The sequence below is a fragment of the Geotrypetes seraphini genome, chromosome 1, assembly GCF_902459505.1.
Source record: "Geotrypetes seraphini chromosome 1, aGeoSer1.1, whole genome shotgun sequence".
NCBI lineage: Eukaryota > Metazoa > Chordata > Amphibia > Gymnophiona > Dermophiidae > Geotrypetes > Geotrypetes seraphini.
In genome coordinates, this window is record NC_047084.1 from 323261996 (window position 1) to 323281588 (window position 19593).

The 19593-nt window shown below is 44.4% G+C and overlaps 1 protein-coding gene across 4 annotated transcripts in view; it reads right to left on the minus strand.

Moving 5' to 3' along the window:
- MTTP (microsomal triglyceride transfer protein) overlaps window positions 1-19593 on the minus strand; it is a 119246-nt gene that overhangs the window by 17784 nt on the left and 81869 nt on the right. For all 4 annotated transcript variants that reach the window (XM_033957197.1, XM_033957187.1, XM_033957215.1 and 1 more), the window contains 4 exons: window positions 17711-17922; window positions 8102-8199; window positions 3809-3930; window positions 1558-1785 (listed from right to left, as the gene is read on the minus strand). In XM_033957197.1, the coding sequence (XP_033813088.1) occupies window positions 1558-1785; window positions 3809-3930; window positions 8102-8199; window positions 17711-17922 (660 nt within the window). The remainder of the gene's footprint in view (window positions 1-1557; window positions 1786-3808; window positions 3931-8101; window positions 8200-17710; window positions 17923-19593) is intronic.

The window sequence follows — 19593 nt, forward strand, 5'->3', positions numbered from 1 at the left end:
TCATTTTGCATTTGTCCACATTAAATTTCATCTGCCATTTGGATGCCCAGTCTTCCAATTTCCTAAAGTCTACCTGCAATTTTTCACAAGTCTGGTACACATTGGAGGAGCATGGGTGGAGCCGGGGCAGGGCTGCCACTTATGCACACAACTTACAGAATACTGTAAATTATGCATGTTGCCTTCTATATCTAGGTGCACCTATTTACACTAACCTGACATAAGTGGATTCACCTATATTTTAGATTTTTGCTAGTATTCTGTCAGAAGTCTTTGGTGTGCCAAAGTTCTAATTGTATAGACTCACTGTCCATGTTATGGGGCACCTAAACAAAGGGGTCCCGTTATAGAATTACCAAAATAGGACTGATTCTGGATAGTGTGTCCAAAGCTGCAGACGCAAATTTATGCACATTGCTGATTTGCGTGCAACTTAATTGATTAACAAGCCAATCAGCGCTGATAACTTGCAATTAATAAGTGATAATTAGAACAAATTGAAATTTAAGCGCACAGCTTTCTAAACATAGTCTATAAAATGATATGCATAAATTCTAGTGTGAGGATCTCAAAAGAGGGTGTGTCCAGGGGAGGAGCATGGGCAAATCACGGCATTCTTACAAGTTAGAAACAGAAACAGAGAAACATGATGGCAGATAAAGGCCAAATGGCCCATCCAGTCTGCCCATCCGGAGTAATCATCTCTTTCTAAGAGATCCCACTTGCCTATCCCACGCTTGCTTGAATTCAGACACAGTCTTTGTCTCCACCATCTCTACTGGGAAACTATTCCATGCATCTACCACCCTTTCTGTAAAAAAGCATTTCTTTAGATTACTCCTGAGCCTATCATCTCTCAACATCCTATGCCCTCTCATTCCAGAACTTCCTTCCAGATGAAAGAGACTCACTTTATGAGCATTTATTCTACATAGATATTTAAATGTCTCTATCATATCTCCCTTCTTTCCTCCAAAGTACACATATTGAGATCTTTTTTTTTTTAGTTCAAAAAGTTTTATTGATTTTATAAAAGATGAAATACAAAGCCAACAATATGCGTGCTCCAACATACGCCTTATGATAAAGACCACCGACCATTTTAGTAGCCTTCCTCTGGACCGACTCCATCCTGTTTATATCTTTTTAAGGTGTGGTCTCCAGAATTGCACACAATATTCTAAATGAGATCTCACCAGAGTCTTATAGAGCGGCATCAGTGCTTCTTTTTTCTACTGGCTATACCTCTCCCTACACAGCCTAGCATCCTTCTAGCTTTCGCTTTCGTCTTTTCAACCTGTTTGGCCACCTTAAAATCATCACATACTATCACACCCAAGTCCTGCTCCTCTTTCATGCACAAAGTTGATTTTGCGTAGTCTGCTTTGGCTGCCCTTTGCACAGCGCATAGAGTTTAAGATACTGCCATCCTCTAAACTAATCTGGCAATATTATCAATCTTGCTTCTCAATAACACTATCACAAATCTAACCCATCTTGCTATAAGCGGGATATAAGAAGTTATATTGTATTGAAGATTTAATGTGGTGTTGCTACCTCTGAATGATCGAATAAGAGGATATGTCCTTTCACCACGCTGATGGGATCATTTGATGCAGAGAACATTTTAGACATTAGATCACTGTATCCCTGGAAAAAGATAACTGGCTTAAGCTGGACATCAAATAGGATGGCGGACACTCCAGCAAAAGACTCCAAATCCTCCTCGCCCTCATCAGCTGTTGCAGCAATCATGGTTTCCAGGCCCTGAGCTTCAATTCCCACCTACAAAGAAATATTGAAAGTACTTTAAGAGGGTAATGTCATAACAGAGTATGCATATGAAATGTCACAATAATGCTTATTTTATAAGGTCAACGAAGGCACCCTCATAAAATTGGTTCCTAGAACTCTCCCCAATAGGATGGAAATGATCTTGCACTAATTTACACCTGCTCAAAGGCAGGTGCAAACATGCATGTACTCTATATGAACATGTGCACATGTCATAGAGTTCACGTGTACCACATAACTCCATCCCACCTCTGCCCAACACTATGCACTCCTTCCTGTGGGATGGAGAAGCAGATACTACCTTTTGCATCTACTGTTTGCTGCAATTTTCTCCCAGCTGTTTTTCACATGTCAAATATGCTTTATGATGCAATGGGTGCCCAGCTTTATGCATAGTTCTATATGCAATTTATAGAATAAGTTAGGTATGTGCAAAATGTAATTTTATAATTGGCTGTTAAATGGCCAGTTATTGACTTGAATTGGTGTTAATTGTAGTAATTGGCAACCATTAGCAGTTGCACACACAACTGCCCTTAGTCACTCTTCTAGAAGTTGTATGCACAATTTCTATTGCATACTAGGGGTTATGCGCCTGACTGCCAACAGTTAGGCGCAAGCAATTACAGCAGTCTTTGACATGGCATACATGCTCACACCTAAAGTTAGGCCCAAATCTGTGGAATTACACTAGTATTCAATCTTGATATCTCCATAGCAAGAGCATAAGACCTAGGGGGATGGGTCTTTGTGAAAATTGGACTCTGGCACAGGAGGCCTCCATTGTAAGGAAGAACAATGAGTTGTTCTATCTGAAGGTGGTTTTCTGGGCAAAAGTGGGGCTATCATTTCATTTGATCTGGATGATTCGAAATGCAATGAAAAACTTGGCCTGCCACAGTGAAAAACATAAAGGAGGTCTTCCTGAGGCCATGATTGAAGCAGCATATCATATTCTTTTTGACAGCTGAAAAATCTTAAAGCATTAACTTCCTTTCTGGTTGCCATGGGATCCAAGACTGGATATCCTCAGCAACTCACCAATATGCTTGAATACTTCTTGAGATAACTCCCACTCCCAAGGATTGAGTGAATATCTGCTGAGAGTCTGCTTATAGATTCTGAGTTAATGCTATGTAGGCTGCTGAGAAGTTGACAAGGCTTTTGTCCACCCAGCTGGGGAACAGAGTGCATGCAAATAGATCTCATGCATATTCATTGGGGAAATCTTGAAAACCTGACTGGGTTATGGCCCTCGAGGACCGAAGTTGGATACCCCTGGACTAGACAATTTAGCTTTCTTTTTGTCTGTCTTGCCCCAAGGCTTCTTTATTGCCATGGACAGAGTGCTAGGGAGTTGGCTGCTTCCATTCCTGTGGGTGCCTCCATTGGTCCCACAAAGGAAGAGGGAGTGAAGGCTGTCACAGGTTATATTTCTATTGTTTCTTTTCGAAGGAAGAGAGCAGAGCTGTGCAACTGTTTTATCTGGTGGAGAAATGACTGTTTTGAAGAGGGAGGAGTCAGAGTTAGGTGGGAGTAACCAAGCATGCTCAGAGGCTAAAAATGAAAAAAGTTCCTTGAGCTAGAGAAGAGCACATGGATCCATCTGGAGAACATCACTAACAAATGTGCCTGCATATCCCAAGCTTGCCAATGGAGAAAGGTTTATGATCTGCTATCACTGTGCTTGCTAGGGTCTCTAGGGGGCTTTCATGACAGTTGCTCTGCATTGTTTCAAACAGGCCCCAGGGTATTTTGTACTTTTTTCCCAATGATTATATAAAATCTATTTATTCACAGAAGTTGCTGCTATGCTTGATTGTTTAATATATCTCACTCCCACTTCCTCCATTTGATGCCAACGTTAGAATTGCTGCAGTGCATCATGGGTATGTCAAAAAAGCCAGGAGCACTGACCATACTGCCGAAACTGCAGCAACTGAATGACAGGGCAAGTGAATAAAGAGCTTGGCTAGACAACACCATGACCTATAAGTAACCTTATTTACTGTACCTGAATGATATGGAGCTCATTATTTCTGCTGAACATAAAAAAGTCCATATTACTCCTCCTGAGGATTCCAGAGCCAGAATAGAGAATATCCAGACTGTAAACAGTAGATAAATCTGAACCACCTATGAGAAAGAAAGACATACTATCCAGTAGGTGTAATAAATGCTGGCATTATGTGAAAAGAGCCCACTAATTAAAACTACTGTATTTAGAAAGTAACAAGAACAAATATTCTGGCTCTGTGGTTCTGTGGCAGTACTATGCACAGCTATGCAGAGGGTCCTTAGTTCAATTCCTTTTATTTTATTTTTTATAAATCTTTATTAAATTTTCAGATCTTACAAAAAGTGCAGCATAACATACATGTCATATCCATACCAATTAAGCACTTATAAACATTCAGAATCAGTTTATCAATACTCAGAAATACCCCCCTCCCTTCCCAACCATCAAAGAAAAGAACAAGGAATCATATAAAGATATACCCACCCTCCCATCCCTGGATGTGCAAGTACTATATCAGTAAAAATAAAACTACAACAATTCTACAAAAGACGCCAATGGATCCCACACTTATTAGTTCAATTCCTTGATTGGTCTTTCAAATCTGGGACTGGGGATGATGAGGCAATGCTCACAACCCCTGGGGAACAGAGGCACGTATGGGGATAGGGTCAACACCTGTGGTGTTGGTAACAAAACAATCATTAATAAAGGGATGCCATGTTATCCAGTTCCATGCTGGAGATTTTTGGACAGTCCTGGATTTTTGATCACCCCATCCAGGTGCATTATGGGACTTGGAGCAGTAATTTCAATCGGCAGAATCTGGCACAAAACCATGTGAAAAGAGCGCACTAAAGTCTTCAGTCTAGAACTGGTTAACTTGGCATTTCTGTTAATACCACAGGGATGAGTCAGAAGTGAATGGGGATGGGGACCAGATTACGTTCCCTGTGCACACCTTGATTTAGAAATTTGAAACACCATACCCTGAACTAAAAAAAATCAAAAGAAGCATCCATGTTAATAATAAGAATATGCTTTCTTATATACTTAATAAAGTAATGCCCATTGTTTTGTGTTAAATTTTAACAAGTTATAGGATGCATTTTATGCTTTGTTTGAATGTAAAATATCTTTTTAAATGCAGATTGGCTTCAGGGATGGGGCAAAAAACTGTGGGGATGGGGAGGGAATGGTAGTAATATGATGAAAATGGATTTGGGATGGAAGAGAATGGACTGGGAAAAGATAGAGACGTGGACCAGAATATGTTCTTCTTTTTTTTTTTTTTTAATTCTTTATTCATTTTCAAATTTACAATAAGTGTAACAATATATCCAAACAAATGAACAATAAATATAACACTTAATAATCATCAATGGTACAAATGATATGCTCTTATCTCCCACCCTTCCCACCCTCTCTTATCATATAATCAATACAATATGTAACAATTAATTTACCCTCCTCTCCCCCCTCATAATTGAACTTGTAAATTTAAGAGAAAAAAAAATGTCATCTAATCAGTACAATACTTTGTAAATGGCTCCCACACATCTTGAAATTTCCTGAAAAAACCCCGCTGCATTGCAATAAATCTCTCCATTTTATAAACCTGACATAAGGAATTCCACCAGAAATTATAATTTAATCTACTCCAACCAGAATATGTTCTTGTGCACACATCTATTGGGGAAGCAGAAGCCATTACCACTCTTAAGGGTGACACCCAGTGTCCATATTTACAGCCTACAGTACAGGAGAAGCTCTGGCATATGGTTTCTGGATTCATGACCACAGCAGAAGAGAGAACGTATTAAAATAGAAGAAGCCCGGTTTCTTTCAATGTAAGGTTCATGACGCCAAAATCCATGCACCAGTTATGATTTAAGAGGGAAGTTATCAATGTGGGCTACTGTTAAGATAGGTTGTTTTCCAACAAATTGTGCTTCATAAGTATTATGTCTCCCTTTTAGTATGTACTGTATTATATCTCTCTCATTTGAATTTCAGTGCTGTTAAATAAGTATATATTTTTTTAACTGTTTCATGATAGTCCTATTATTAAGTTTCAAATTACTGATTTTAACTCTACCTCATTCATTGTATTTATATATATATTTGGTCTTTTTACTACTGTTATGCTGTTAACAAAATCTGTAAGTTTTATGTTGAATTACACTTGCTGTGCACTGCCTTGGGTGAATCTCTTCATAAAGGCAGTTAATAAATCCAAATAAATAAGCTGTGGTAATCGCTCCAACGCCCATAGGGATTTAATGGGCGTCAGAGCGTTTGCTACGCAGCGGCTGCTATCTTAGCACAGATCTATTATGACTTGTGGTATATTAACCCATCTTAATGGTAGCCCACACTGAAATCTTCCCCCTTATCTGGATGAGCAGTACAAAAGAAGAATTACAAGTCAAAAAACCCCCAACCACAGCAAACGGAAAATTACTGGTGAATCTGTGCCCATGCAGATAATTATCAGCCTTACTGTGTTTTGCTTGTCTTCTAGAGGTTAACGACACCCTCAAATCTGGGCTACTTATAGCACAAGGGTGATACTGCATTTCTTCAAAAATATTTACACTGTAAAACCTAAGTCTTATAATAATGACCACAAGCTAATCTGACACACTACCATTAGGAACTGGAATCATTAAAAACATATTAATAGAAGTTCCTATCACTGCATACATGTAATGAAAAGAACATCGTTTGCAATTACAGGTCAAAAAGTTAATGAATTCCGTCCCCAAGATATTTTACTACCACAGAGGGAAAAACTCAGCGTCTTATTTAAACAATTCAGGTAAATGGTAACAAAAATTTAAAATCTATTCCAATAGCTCTGGAGCCGTGTTGTGAACTACCTTATCAATCTCTATAAAATTCAAATTTCTTAACAAATAACTCGTGCTTCCATTTTTGCACTATAATGGAAAACACAGTGATGGCTCCTATATTAAAATAATCAAGTTGTAGACCCTGACATGTGTCATGTCATTGTATTTTTGGAACTAAAATTCATTCAGTGCTGATATTCAGTGGAAGACAGCTGGCAATCTTCCGTTGAATAACCAGATCGATGGATAATCCGGTGACTGGCTTTGTGGCGCAACATAGCTTGTCACCGCTATTATTCAGTGGTAGGTCTATCTTTGGCCACTGGGCCTTAGCCAGCCAGCCATTTAATATCAGCTTGGTCAGTTAAGTCTGCAGTGGTGAACTTTACTCTGAATATGCCATGCTGGTAGCCAGAAACGGCCCCGTCATTGAATATCAAGGATCGCCGCCAACCATGGGGAGTATCCAGGCTGCCTCCCACGGTCTGAATATTAGGGCCTTTCGGTATGGAGTCCTCTACTCTCTTCTCAAATTGAACTAGAAGATTGGCTTTTTTAAATTTGAAAGCAGACTTTAGAAAAACGCAGACCAGCCAACATTCAGTTGGAGGCGGACAGCGTTTATTTTGTCTGCAGCCAGCAGTAAAACCAGAATTTCCAATGCGCGGGTTTTGGCATTGACTTTCCAGGGTTTTTGTAAGCCTTCTAGCACAGGGCTGGCTAAGTTAATACTCAGGCTTAACCAACCTTGGGTTAGCGCATAGAGATAGGACAACGATTTATTCAGTCCTATTTATGCCCTAGGTCTGAATTTAGGGACTTAACTGGATTACATTTCCAGAATGCTCCCAACATAGCCAGCTTTAAGTTTGGTGTTAATCAGTCATTTTCAACAAGTATGTCTGGTTATGTGCCGCTGAAAATGACTAGATAGCCACAACCAAATGAGTTAACATAGACGATTACTCACAAACAGAGAAACACAAAAAAACCCCACATACATAGAAAGACGCATGCATTCATACAAAATAACTTGCAGGTGCACACATACATACACATATACCCTTCATATAGGCCCTGTCATCCTAAGAACGCTTGCTTTTACCATGTTTTTTTACACCCAGCCCCTGAAGAGACATGTATGAGTTTACAAATGGAAGAAGGGGAAATGTGAAATTTTGCCAAACTGTGTGGGTTTTTTGTGCTCTCATGTGGATGTCATTACCTGTTATTTGAACTTGATCTTATAATAAATGACGATCCAAAAACATTGTTTTTCCACAGTCTTTCTTGTTTTTTTTTCTATATTGATTAATACAGATCTTTAGAAGTAAATCTTTTAACTGGCAAACCAAAAAAGAAAGCAACTACTATATGATTATAACTGGTAAAAAAAAAAAAAAGAAGCCCTTATCCTAAAATTCTCATTACATACGTGTCATGTAGCCAGAGAAGGCAGAAGATGATCCAGGCTTGGCGAAGCGATCATAGTTATGAACCAGAGTGTCTTTGAGAACTTTACGAACCAATTTACTGGGCAAACAAGAAAAACATAAGATTATGCTCCCTTTCCATAAAATCCGCATTCTTACATACTGTATAACATAAGACATTTAAGGCTATGCTGAAGTTCAAGTCAGCATATCTCAGTGAGGCCTAACTGTCTGATTTAGGAAAGATGAGCCATACTAGCTGATTTCTTCTGCTAGAGTCCTCACTACAGCCAAAACAGGAGGGAGGGGAGGCACAGAAACCAGTGTGGCAGTTTAACGGGGCGCATTGCCTGGTGAGGGCTTAGGCAGAAAATGTTTATTTTGTGTTATTTCCCATGTTCTTCGGGTCCAAAATAGAGGTGTCAAAATCCGCAGCAGTGCAAATGTCAAAAAGAAGAACATATCCCAGATGGAATAAAATACAATCTTTATTTCAAGCAGTTAAAAAATACCTGACGTGGGCCACATTTCACCCAAAACAGGGATGTATCAGGGGTAACGTTCCCTTGGCAAAGTGCTAAAATCACACACTCTAACAAAGCATGCTGACATTCAGTTCAGATCAAACTATTTGCATGTCATGCTGCCACTCTTTCAAGCACATAAGCTCTTCATTCCCTATGCTGTATTGCTCTCTCGGGTTTTTGCAGTGCAAATGCATGATCCTGCATTAAACCTTAGCTGCCACTTTCTGGGCAATTCTTTAAGCCTCTGTAGGTCATTCCTCATGTTATCCACACTATGACAGGTGTCTACCCTATTGTAGATTTTGTTATCATCCACAAAGAGAGAAACCTTATCAAAAAGCCCTTCAGCTGTATTGCTTACAGAAACGATTAAAAGAACTGGCCTAAGAACCGAAACTTATGGCACACCACTGGTATCATCCCTTTCCTCAGACTGAGCTCCAGATGGGTTGTGACCTATAGGCCTGAAAGTTAAATAGGAAGGGGGAAGACAGCCTTGCACCAGTCCTAAACATCCAATACTTGTTATTACCCACTGAACTTTCCTATACTATCTCCCTCCTTGGTTTTGATACATTGGTATGTGTATGCATGTTCTACCTCAGTTGCTTCCTTCATTTGCATGTATGAACATTCCATTGAATTTTTCTCACAATGAAATTTGAGTACCTATGTTGATCCTAGTGAAAACAGAAGTCTAATGAGTTGTGATATTCCTGCAACAATCTGCCCAAAAGACACTGTAACACATGAGCTTCTAGGACCTGGTTGGTCTCCAACTTTCAGGATCTACAACATGGTATTTATTGGTCCTTTCAAAGTTGCTATATCTTATCTACAAAGACTGATTTTTTTTTTTGGATACAAAATTCACATTGAACTTCAATTCCATCTCTTTTTATCTGTATTGTCCTAAACAGCTGCACACACTCTGCTTGAACTCTGTCATAAACTAGAGTTGTTGTTGTGCAGCTATTCTGCTGCAGTCTCATATCTTTGTCAATCTTTATTTTTCTGCAAAGTTGAGTGGAGAAATAGCCTAATGGTTAGTGCAGTGGCCTGAAAACCTGGGGAACTGGGATCAGTTCCCACAGTAGCTTTATTTGCTCTTAAACCTCCACTGCCCCAAATACAAAGCTTAGATTGTGAGCCCCATGAAAAAAAGATCTACAAAAGTTGGAAGAATCCTATATAATAAAACCCTAGCCACACATGCGCACTCTTACCTGCGTGTTCCGTGATCTCTGATCTATGATCAGTAGGTCTGTGGCGGCAGGAGTGCACATGCGCGCATATATCGCTCCCTCTCTCCGTGGCTGCCAGGACTGGCCTGCAGCGCTGGACTCTCTGCTCTCCACCTCCTCAATTAAAAGCTGCGGTGTCGGCTCCTCTCACGAGCCACACCAGCGTTGGAGAAGGCTTCCGACGCTGACTGGGATCATGAGAGGAGCCGCCACAGCACTTTTAAACTTTTTTTTAAAAACCTTCGGCCGAAGCAGGCCAGCCCACGGGAGGGGAAGGGGGGCCGAAAAAGAAGAGGACTCCAGCCACAGGAACACAATAAGAGAAGGGAGGAGCATGGAGCAGGCTAGACCGCGGGAAGGGAAGGGGGAGGGGCCAAACGGAGCAGGCCAGATCGAAGCAGAACAGAACGCAGTAAAAGAAGGGGGAGGGGCCGAACGGAGCAGGTCAGATCGCGGTAAGAGAAGGGAAGGGAGGGTGGGGGAAAAAGCAATGTTACTTACCGTAACAGTTGTTATCCAGGGACAGCAGGCAGCTATTCTCACTAGTGGGTGATGTCATCCGACAGAGCCCCGATACGGACATCTTGCAAGCATGTCTTGCTTGAAGAAACTCAGAAGTTTCGAGATGCCCGCACCGCGCATGCGCCAGTGCCTTCCCGCCCGATGTACCGGGCGCGTCTCCTCAGTTCAGGTAGCTAGCCTGAGAAGCCAACCCAGGGGAGGTGGGTGGGACGTGAGAATAGCTGCCTGCTGTCCCTGGATAACAACTGTTACGGTAAGTAACATTGCTTTATCCCAGGACAAGCAGGCAGGTATTCTCACTAGTGGGTGACCTCCAAGCTAACCCCAATGGGATGGTGGGAGAGTTGGCAACTTAAGAGAACAAATTTTGTAACACTGTTTGGCCAAACAGTCCATCCCGTCTGGAGAAAGTATCCAGACAATAATGAGAGGTGAATGTATGAACCGAGGACCAAGTGGCAGCCTTACAAATCTCCTCAATCGGTGTCGATCTGAGGAAGGCTACAGAGGCTGCCATTGCTCTGACCTTATGGGCTGTGACCTTACAGGGAAGGGATAATCCAGCCTGGGCATAGCAGGAAGAGATACAAGCCGCCATCCAGTTGGAGATGGTGCGCTTCGATACCGGTCGTCCCAACTTGTTTGGATCAAAGGAGACGAAAAGTTGAGGAGCAGTTCTGTGTGGCTTTGTGCGATCCAAGTAGAAAGCTAGAGCACGTTTACAGTCCAGAGTGTGCAAAGCAGATTCCCCAGGATGAGAATGAGGCTTTGGAAAGAACACCGGAAGCACGATGGATTGGTTGATGTGAAATTCAGAGACCACTTTAGGTAAGAATTTTGGATGAGTACGGAGAACCACCTTGTCATGATGGAATACGGTGAACGGTGGATCCGCCACTAGGGCCTGAAGCTCACTGACTCGACGAGCTGACGTGAGGGCCACTAGAAAAACCACCTTCCAGGTGAGATACTTGAGTGGAGCCGTGTTGAGAGGTTCAAACGGAGGCTTCATAAGATGAGACAGGACAACATTGAGATCCCAAACCACAGGAGGAGGTTTGAGAGGAGGGTTGACATGAAAAAGCCCTTTCATAAATTTGGAAACCACAGGATGAGCAGACAAAGGTTTCCCTTGTAGAGGCTGATGGAAAGCCGCAATAGCACTCAGGTGGACTCGTATAGAGGTAGACTTGAGGCCAGACTGGGACAGGTGTAGAAGATAATCCAATACAGAAGATAGGGAAGCTCGCTGAGGTTCCGTGGCATTGGAAATACACCAGGAAGAGAATCTAGTCCATTTTTGGGAATAGCATTGTCGAGTAGCAGGCTTCCTGGAAGCCTCCAAGACCTCCCTCACTGCTTGAGAGAACTGGTGAGGAGTTATGTTGAAAGGAACCAAGCTGTCAGGTGGAGGGACTGCAGATTGGGATGAAGTAGTGAACCTTGATGTTGAGTGAGTAGTGAAGGAAACACTGGAAGAAGTACTGGCTCCCTGCTGCTGAGTTGAAGTAGAAGGGAGAACCAAGGTTGTCTGGGCCACCGAGGAGCAATCAGAATCATGGTGGCATGGTCTAATCTCAATTTGACTAGAGTCTTTTGAATGAGAGGAAAAGGAGGAAACGCATATAGGAAACGTTTGCTCCAATCCAGCAGAAAAGCATCTGCCTCTAGGCGATGAGGAGTGTAGATCCTGGAGCAAAATTGAGGCAGCTTGAAGTTGTGGGGGGCTCCAAAGAGGTCTATCTGAGGTGTCCCCCACTGAGCAAAGATCTGATGAAGGGGGTCGGAGTGGAGCGTCCATTCGTGAGGCTGAAGTAGACGACTCAATTTGTCTGCCAAGACGTTGTCCTTCCCCTGAATGTAGACTGCTCTGAGGAAGGTGTTGTGGCGAACCGCCCAATCCCAGACTCGAAGAGCTTCCTGACAAAGAGGGGCCGAGCCCGTGCCCCCTTGTTTGTTGACATAATACATGGCGACCTGATTGTCTGTGCGAATAAGGACCACCATGTCGTGAAGCAGATGTTGAAAAGCTTGGAGAGCATTGAAGATGGCCCTGAGCTCCAGAAGATTGATTTGATGGAGTCGTTCCGCACTGGTCCAGAACCCCTGAGTGCGAAGACCATCCAGATGGGCCCCCCATGCATAGTTCGATGAATCGGTCGTTAGAACTTTCTGATGGGGAGGAGAATGAAACAGCAAACCTCTGGATAGATTCGAAGAGGTCATCCACCAGAGAAGAGACTGCCGTAGAGCAGGAGTGACCACAATGTGACGAGATAACGGGTCGGACACCTGAGTCCACTGAGATGCCAGAGTCCATTGAGGGATCCTGAGATGTAGTCTGGCAAAAGGCGTCACATGAACTGTAGATGCCATGTGGCCTAAAAGGACCATCATGTGTCTCGCTGAGATGGATTGGCGAGAAGACACTGACTGGCAGAGTAGAAGGAGAGCATGTAAGCGTGGAGGAGGAAGGAATGCTCGAAGTTGAATGGTATCCAGGACAGCCCCTATGAAGGGGAGAGACTGGGTGGGCTGAAGATGAGACTTTGGAAAGTTGATCTCGAAGCCCAAGCTCTGCAGAAAACAAATGGTAGTCAAGGTCGCCGAAATGACCTTGGGAGCGGACGGGGCCTTGATGAGCCAGTCGTCGAGGTATGGGAACACCTGGAGACCCATGTTCCGGAGTGCAGCGGCCACCACTACCAGACACTTCGTGAAGACTCTGGGCGACGAAGATAGGCCGAAGGGAAGCACTCGATACTGCAGATGCAGATGTCCCACCCGGAATCTGAGGAACTTGCGGGAGGCCGGATGAATCGGGATGTGAGTGTAGGCCTCCTTGAGATCCAGAGAGCATAACCAATCGTTCTGCTCGATGAGGGGATAAAGAGAGGCAAGGGTCAGCATGTGGAACCGTTCCCTGACCAAAAACTTGTTGAGGACCCGAAGGTCCAAAATGGGACGCAGATCGCCCGTCTTCTTCGGGACCAGGAAGTACCGGGAGTAAAACCCCTGGTTTTGTTGATCCACCGGTACCGGCTCGACGGCCCGAAGCCGGAGCAAAGCCTGAGCTTCCTGGAGAAGAAGAGCGGTCTGTGTGGAGTTGGAAGGATACTCTCTTGGAGGATGGTCCGGGGGGACCCGTTGGAAATGAAGAGAGTATCCCTCTCTTACGATGGAGAGGACCCAGAGGTCCGTGGTGATCGCCTCCCATCGATGACAAAAATGATGGAGACGACCCCCTATGGGAAAAAATGGGGTAGGCAGAACGAGATCGGTTATGCTCCCTGGAGGAGAGTCAAAAAGGCTGAGTAGCCTTGGGAGCAGCCGGCATCTGAGGCTTTTGCTGAGTCTTCTGAGGCGGCTGTCGCTTTGCAGGCTGTCTCGCAGGAGGGGCCTGCCTCGGTTGATAACGCCTTTGGTAGATTATAGGCGGTCTAGAAGGACGAGACTGTTGTGGTTTAGGCTTAGGCCTCATGATAGACTGGAAAGATTTTTCGTGGTCTGACAGTTTTTTAGTAACAGTCTCGACAGACTCATCGAACAGATCCGCTCCCGCACAAGGCACATTTGCAAGTCTGTCTTGGAGATTCGGATCCATATCAATGGTGCGAAGCCAAGCCAGTCGACGCATGGCGACCGAGCAGGCCGCAGCACGAGCCGAGAGCTCGAAAGCATCATAGGAGGATTGCATCAATTGGAGGCGCAACTGGGACAGGGTCGCCACCACCTCCTCAAACTCAAACCGAGCCTCAGCATCGATGAAAGGTGTGAACTTGCGGAGTACCGGCAAGAAAAAATCCAAATAGGACGAGAAGAAAAAATTGTAATTGAGCACTCGAGTCGCCATCATTGAATTTTGATAGATACGTCTACCAAACTTATCCATCGTTCTCCCTTCCCTGCCAGGAGGCACGGAAGCGTAGACTTGGGAGGGGTGCGAACGTTTAAGGGAAGACTCGACTAGGAGGGACTGATGAGAGAGTTGAGCTCCCTCAAACCCCTTGTGGTGCACGATGCGGTATCGAGCATCCAACTTGCTAGGTACCGCAGGTATGGAATACGGTGTCTCCAAACACCGCATGAGAGTCTGGTCAAGTAACTTATGCAGGGGAAGCCGAAGTGTCTCCGCCGGAGGATGAGGTAAATGCATGGTGTCCAGATACTCCTTAGAGTACTTCGACCCAGTATCTAAGGTCACATCCAAGTCATCCGCCATCTGTCTGAGAAAGGATGAAAAGGAAAGTTGGTCCGCCAAGGCCGGCCGGCGAGACGGACTAGAAGACGTGGAAGCCTCCGGTTCCAGGGAGAGCTGGGAGCGGCATGGAGAGTATGAGGTAGATGGTTCTTCATACTCCGGTCCCTCTGGCTGGGATAAATCTGAGGATGAGTATCCCATACGCTGCATTTTCTTCTGTGGAGACACCTCTGAATGACGCGAGGAGTGTCTAGAAGAATGTCGAGATCGATGCCCCTCCCGATGCCGGGATGGGGAACGTGATCTTCGATGCATCGATCGATCCCTTGAAGCCTCGAAGGAATGGATTGGACTCGATGCAGTGGAGCGCATGGGAGGCAACGATGCCGACTCACGCAGTGCCACCCAAGTCTGGTATGGAGTGCGAAAGAACTCCTCCTGCGATGCAGTATGCCCAGGACTCCGATTATCAGGGGCCGATGTAGTACCCTGGTGACGTGGAGGTGTAATGGGCTCTAAAGGCGGCATGTCAGAAAGGGAAGCCCGCCTAGTGGGTTCCGCCGCCCTCCGCCGCTCCCCCTCGTCGAGCAGGGAAATCGAACGACGAGGAGGAGGAGGAGGGGGCGGACCGCTCTCCGGGACCGGGACCGTAGTATCGCCCTGAATATTAGCGATAAGCCTCGGTCCCATCGTCCGCATGAGCTCAACAAATTGAGCTTCGAGCAGGGATTTAAGCGATGCCGATATGGAGGGATCCGCACCGAAAGGGGGTCCTCCTGCACGGTCATCGCGCTCCTTCGTGGTCGAGTGCTTCTGCTTGGTAGCTTTGGGCACTTTTATGACCACGGGAGGCACAGTGGAAGGCGGTACCTGAACCGAGGAGACGGGAGCAGGAACCGATGCTGAACTCGATGCAGAAGCCGGTGTGAACGATGCTGGCTTCACGATGCTCGATGCATGAGTCGCAGATGCAGGCTTCGAACAGACCGGTGAAACATCTGTCGAGGTCGAAGCAGATGGCTCCTTAGAAGACTCCATCTTAAACATGGACTCCCAAAGTAAGCAGCGCCGTTTAAAAGAGCGCGCTGTGAGCGTGGAACAAGGCCGGCACGATTTCGGAACGTGTTCAGGACCAAGACACTGAAGACAGCGTCGGTGTGGGTCCGTCAACGAAATCGCACGCTGGCACTTGCTGCACTTTTTAAAACCGGTGATAGGCCGGGACATAGGCCGGAAAAGTGACGTTGCTAGGTCGAAGGAGCTAGGTCGCAGCCACGAGGCCGGCCCGGCCGAACCGCCGGACGAAATAATTGTAACTTTTTTTTTTTTTTTTTTTAAATAGAAATAAAAGTCAAAGAAAGTAAGTAAAACAATAAAACGCGGGGAAAGAAGGCAAAATACTGAAATTTCAGTCAGCGCAGAATTGAAGAGAACTTCTCAGCTCCGCGGAAAGAAAAGAACTGAGGAGACGCGCCCGGTACATCGGGCGGGAAGGCACTGGCGCATGCGCGGTGCGGGCATCTCGAAACTTCTGAGTTTCTTCAAGCAAGACATGCTTGCAAGATGTCCGTATCGGGGCTCTGTCGGATGACATCACCCACTAGTGAGAATACCTGCCTGCTTGTCCTGGGATAATGCTGCTACTCCTGCACAGGGACCTGGAGGGGAAGGGAAGTATTCTAGAGGAGAGGAGGAATAGGGGTGAAATGATAGAAGTGTTTAAATACTTGAAAGGCATTAATATAGAACCAAATCTTTTCCAGAGAAATGAAAATGATAAAACTAGAGGTTACTGGGTAGTAGACTTAGGAGTAATGTTAGGAAATTCTTTTTCACGAAGAAGGTGGTTGATGCCTGGAATGTCCTCCCAAGAGAGAGGACATTCCCCTTTTAACCCCTCTCTGAATGTCGCCTAGAGCCTGAATAGGTATGTGGGACACACAAATAGAAGATTAGATTAGATTATAGCGATGGAGATGAAAATGGTGGCGGAATTCAAAAAAGCGTGGGATGAACCCAGGGGATCTCTAATTACAAAACTGGTATAAATTGAAGAACTAGGGCTGGTATTAGGTGGACTTGCATGATCTGTGCCCCATATATGGCAACTCGATTTTGGATGGACTGGGGAGGGCTTCGACAGGAACTCCAGCAATTTGGAACATGAGGACTGTGCTGGTCAGAATTTTAATGTTTTTTTTTAAAATATTTTTTTATAAATTTTTTCATTCTTACAATATTTTGATTGTACATAAACTTCAATTAATACATGAAAAATTGTGATTACAAATAATTCATCTTATCATATAGAATATAACCCTCCCCTTTTTTCATTTCTTAAATCTATATAATATACATTCCCCATCCCTTCCCATTCTAATATAACCATTACTAATGTGCTATGAAATCTGATCATTGGAATAACGAGTCAATGGTTCCCAAATTTTCTTAAAATTATGAATATTTCCCTGTTGTAATGCTATTATTTTTTCCATTTTGTATATATGACAGACCGAATTCCACCAAAATGTATAGTTTAATTTTAAGGTCTGTATCCCACAAATGACGAGATGGTTCAGATAGGCTGCAGTGAGCTTCAACGGCATCTCCAGTAGTTGGAACCTAAGGTACTGAACTTTGACAGTGGTTGGAGCCTAGGGACAGTGCCGGGTAGACTTCAGCAGTCTTTGACCCAGTAATATCAAAGAAAAAAGATGATTCAATTTAATCAAGAATTTATCACGAGGGTAACTAATGGGCAGACTGGATGGACTATTCAGGTCTTTATCTGCCATCATTTCATTTACTATGTGAACTGCTTTGGCTGTACCACAGAAAGGCAGTATATGAAACCCATGATCTTTTTAACCATGCTTTATAACACAACATAACTATAAAAGCCGTGTGATAGTGCACAGTTTCCTAGACTTCAGTCTTATGACCCACAACCAGATCTGATTTAAAGGATGCCCACCCTGAATAATGTTGAGTCATAATTATGAACATTTGGCTTAAGAAAATATTAGTTTTTGCATTACAATTATCAGAGCAATCACTGGGAAACCTGTGACAAAGGATAGTGGAGATAAATATTTTAATCCCCTGTGTGGCACGTACCTGGCGGGCATCTCAAACTGCATAATGTCTTTGACCATGGACAGCATGTACTTGTTCATCTCCAGAGGGAGCTCACCAATGGACAGCAGCAAGTTCCTGACCTCCATGCTGGAAGGGTTGCTGCGGAAGATGACCTTGGCTGCAGCTGTACGTGCTGTCTTTTCATAGATTTTATTATTCTGATGGTAAATTCTATTCATTACTTTCTTCACCTGTTCAGATGAATACATATTTAATGAAATACTACAAGGAAAGTATCAATAAACAATACATTTATCTCTATTTTTTTGTTCCAGCATACTTTACCATTCCATCAAAGACTAAAGTGAAACAATATTGTTATGGAGACTGGAGTTATTAACATGGTAATCACTGTCTGAAAATTTTCCAGCGTGAGATAATCTCTCGGTGTTGGACTATTATAATTCACTATACCATGCTCTATCTAAATATGTGATACATGTATTACAAATTACACAAAATGCTGTGACTCGAATTATTGTTTGAGTCTCCAAATATGAACATACTAGTCTTATAGCCCGTTACATTAACGGGTGCTAGAATATATGTGTGTGTGTGTGTCTGTCTTTATTTCTTTCTCTCTCTCTCTCTCCTTAGCCCTTTCTATATTTCTGTCTTTCTTTCTTTCTTTTTCCTTGGCTGTCCACCACCACCCCTTGCCTGCTCCCCCTGTCCATTCTCCCTTCCTTTTACCTCCCCTGTGTCCACCACCACCCCTTCACTGCCCCCTTATCCAGCAGCAGCCCTTCTCCCTTTGTTTTACCTCCCCCCTGTCCATCATCACCTCTTTCCTGCTCCCCCTGTCCAACAGTAAGACTCCCTTCCTTTTTCTTCACCCCATCCATCAGCACCTCTTCCCCTGTCCAGCAGCACCTCTTTCCTGCTCCCTCTGTCCAGCAGTAGGCCTCCCTTCCTTTTTCTTCCCCCTGTCCATCAGCACCTTTTCCCCTGTCCATCAGCACCTCTTTCCTGCTCCCCCTGTCCAGCAGTAGGCCTCCCTTCCTTTTTCTTCCCCCCCGTCCATCAGCACCTCTTCCCCTGTCCATCAACACCTCTTTCCTGCTCCCCCTGTCCAGCAGTAGGCCTCCGTTCCTTTTTCTTCCCCCCCGCCATCAGCACCTCTTCCCCTGTCCATCAACACCTCTTTCCTGCTCCCCCTGTCCAGCAGTATGCCTCCCTTCCTTTTTCTGCTCACCCTGTCCATCATCACCTCTTCCCCAGTCCATCCCTGCTCCCCCTGTCCAGCAGTACGCCTCCCTTCCTTTTTCTGCCCCCCCCCTGTCGTCAGCACCTCTTCCCTTGTCCAGCAGCACCCCTTACCTCCTTTTGTGTCTGCCCTCCGCCGACAGCTGCCTCAAGACGCCGCGGTCTGTAGGCGCCGACAGCCGCCTCGCCTCGAAGCCCTCCTCCTAGCAGCTACCGCTCCTCATCGCCTTTCATGCGCCTTAGCGCGCATGCGCACTCTGCCGACCACAGCCCGACAGATCAGGGAACAGGGAGCATGGGGTAAGAGTGCGCATGCGCGCCTAGCATTTTATTATATTAGATAACACTGATTTTGCATAGTCTGCATTGGTTGCCCGTTGCACAGTGCATTGAGTTTAAGACTGTGTTTGATCTTTAAAGTTTTGATCGATAAAAGTCTAGTAATTTTGAACTCTTTATATTGCTGTTACCAACCAAAGAGGACTCTGCATTCTGAGAATCAAATGAATTTTGGAAGTACCATCATTGAACTTGATGAAATCAATAAGACCTGTCTATGATATCAGTCCAGGGAATTGTGTTATGGAATTCATTGGACACAAGAAGCAATGTGAGTTTGAATCCACAACCTCAGGATGATAAGGCTGTAGCTTTAA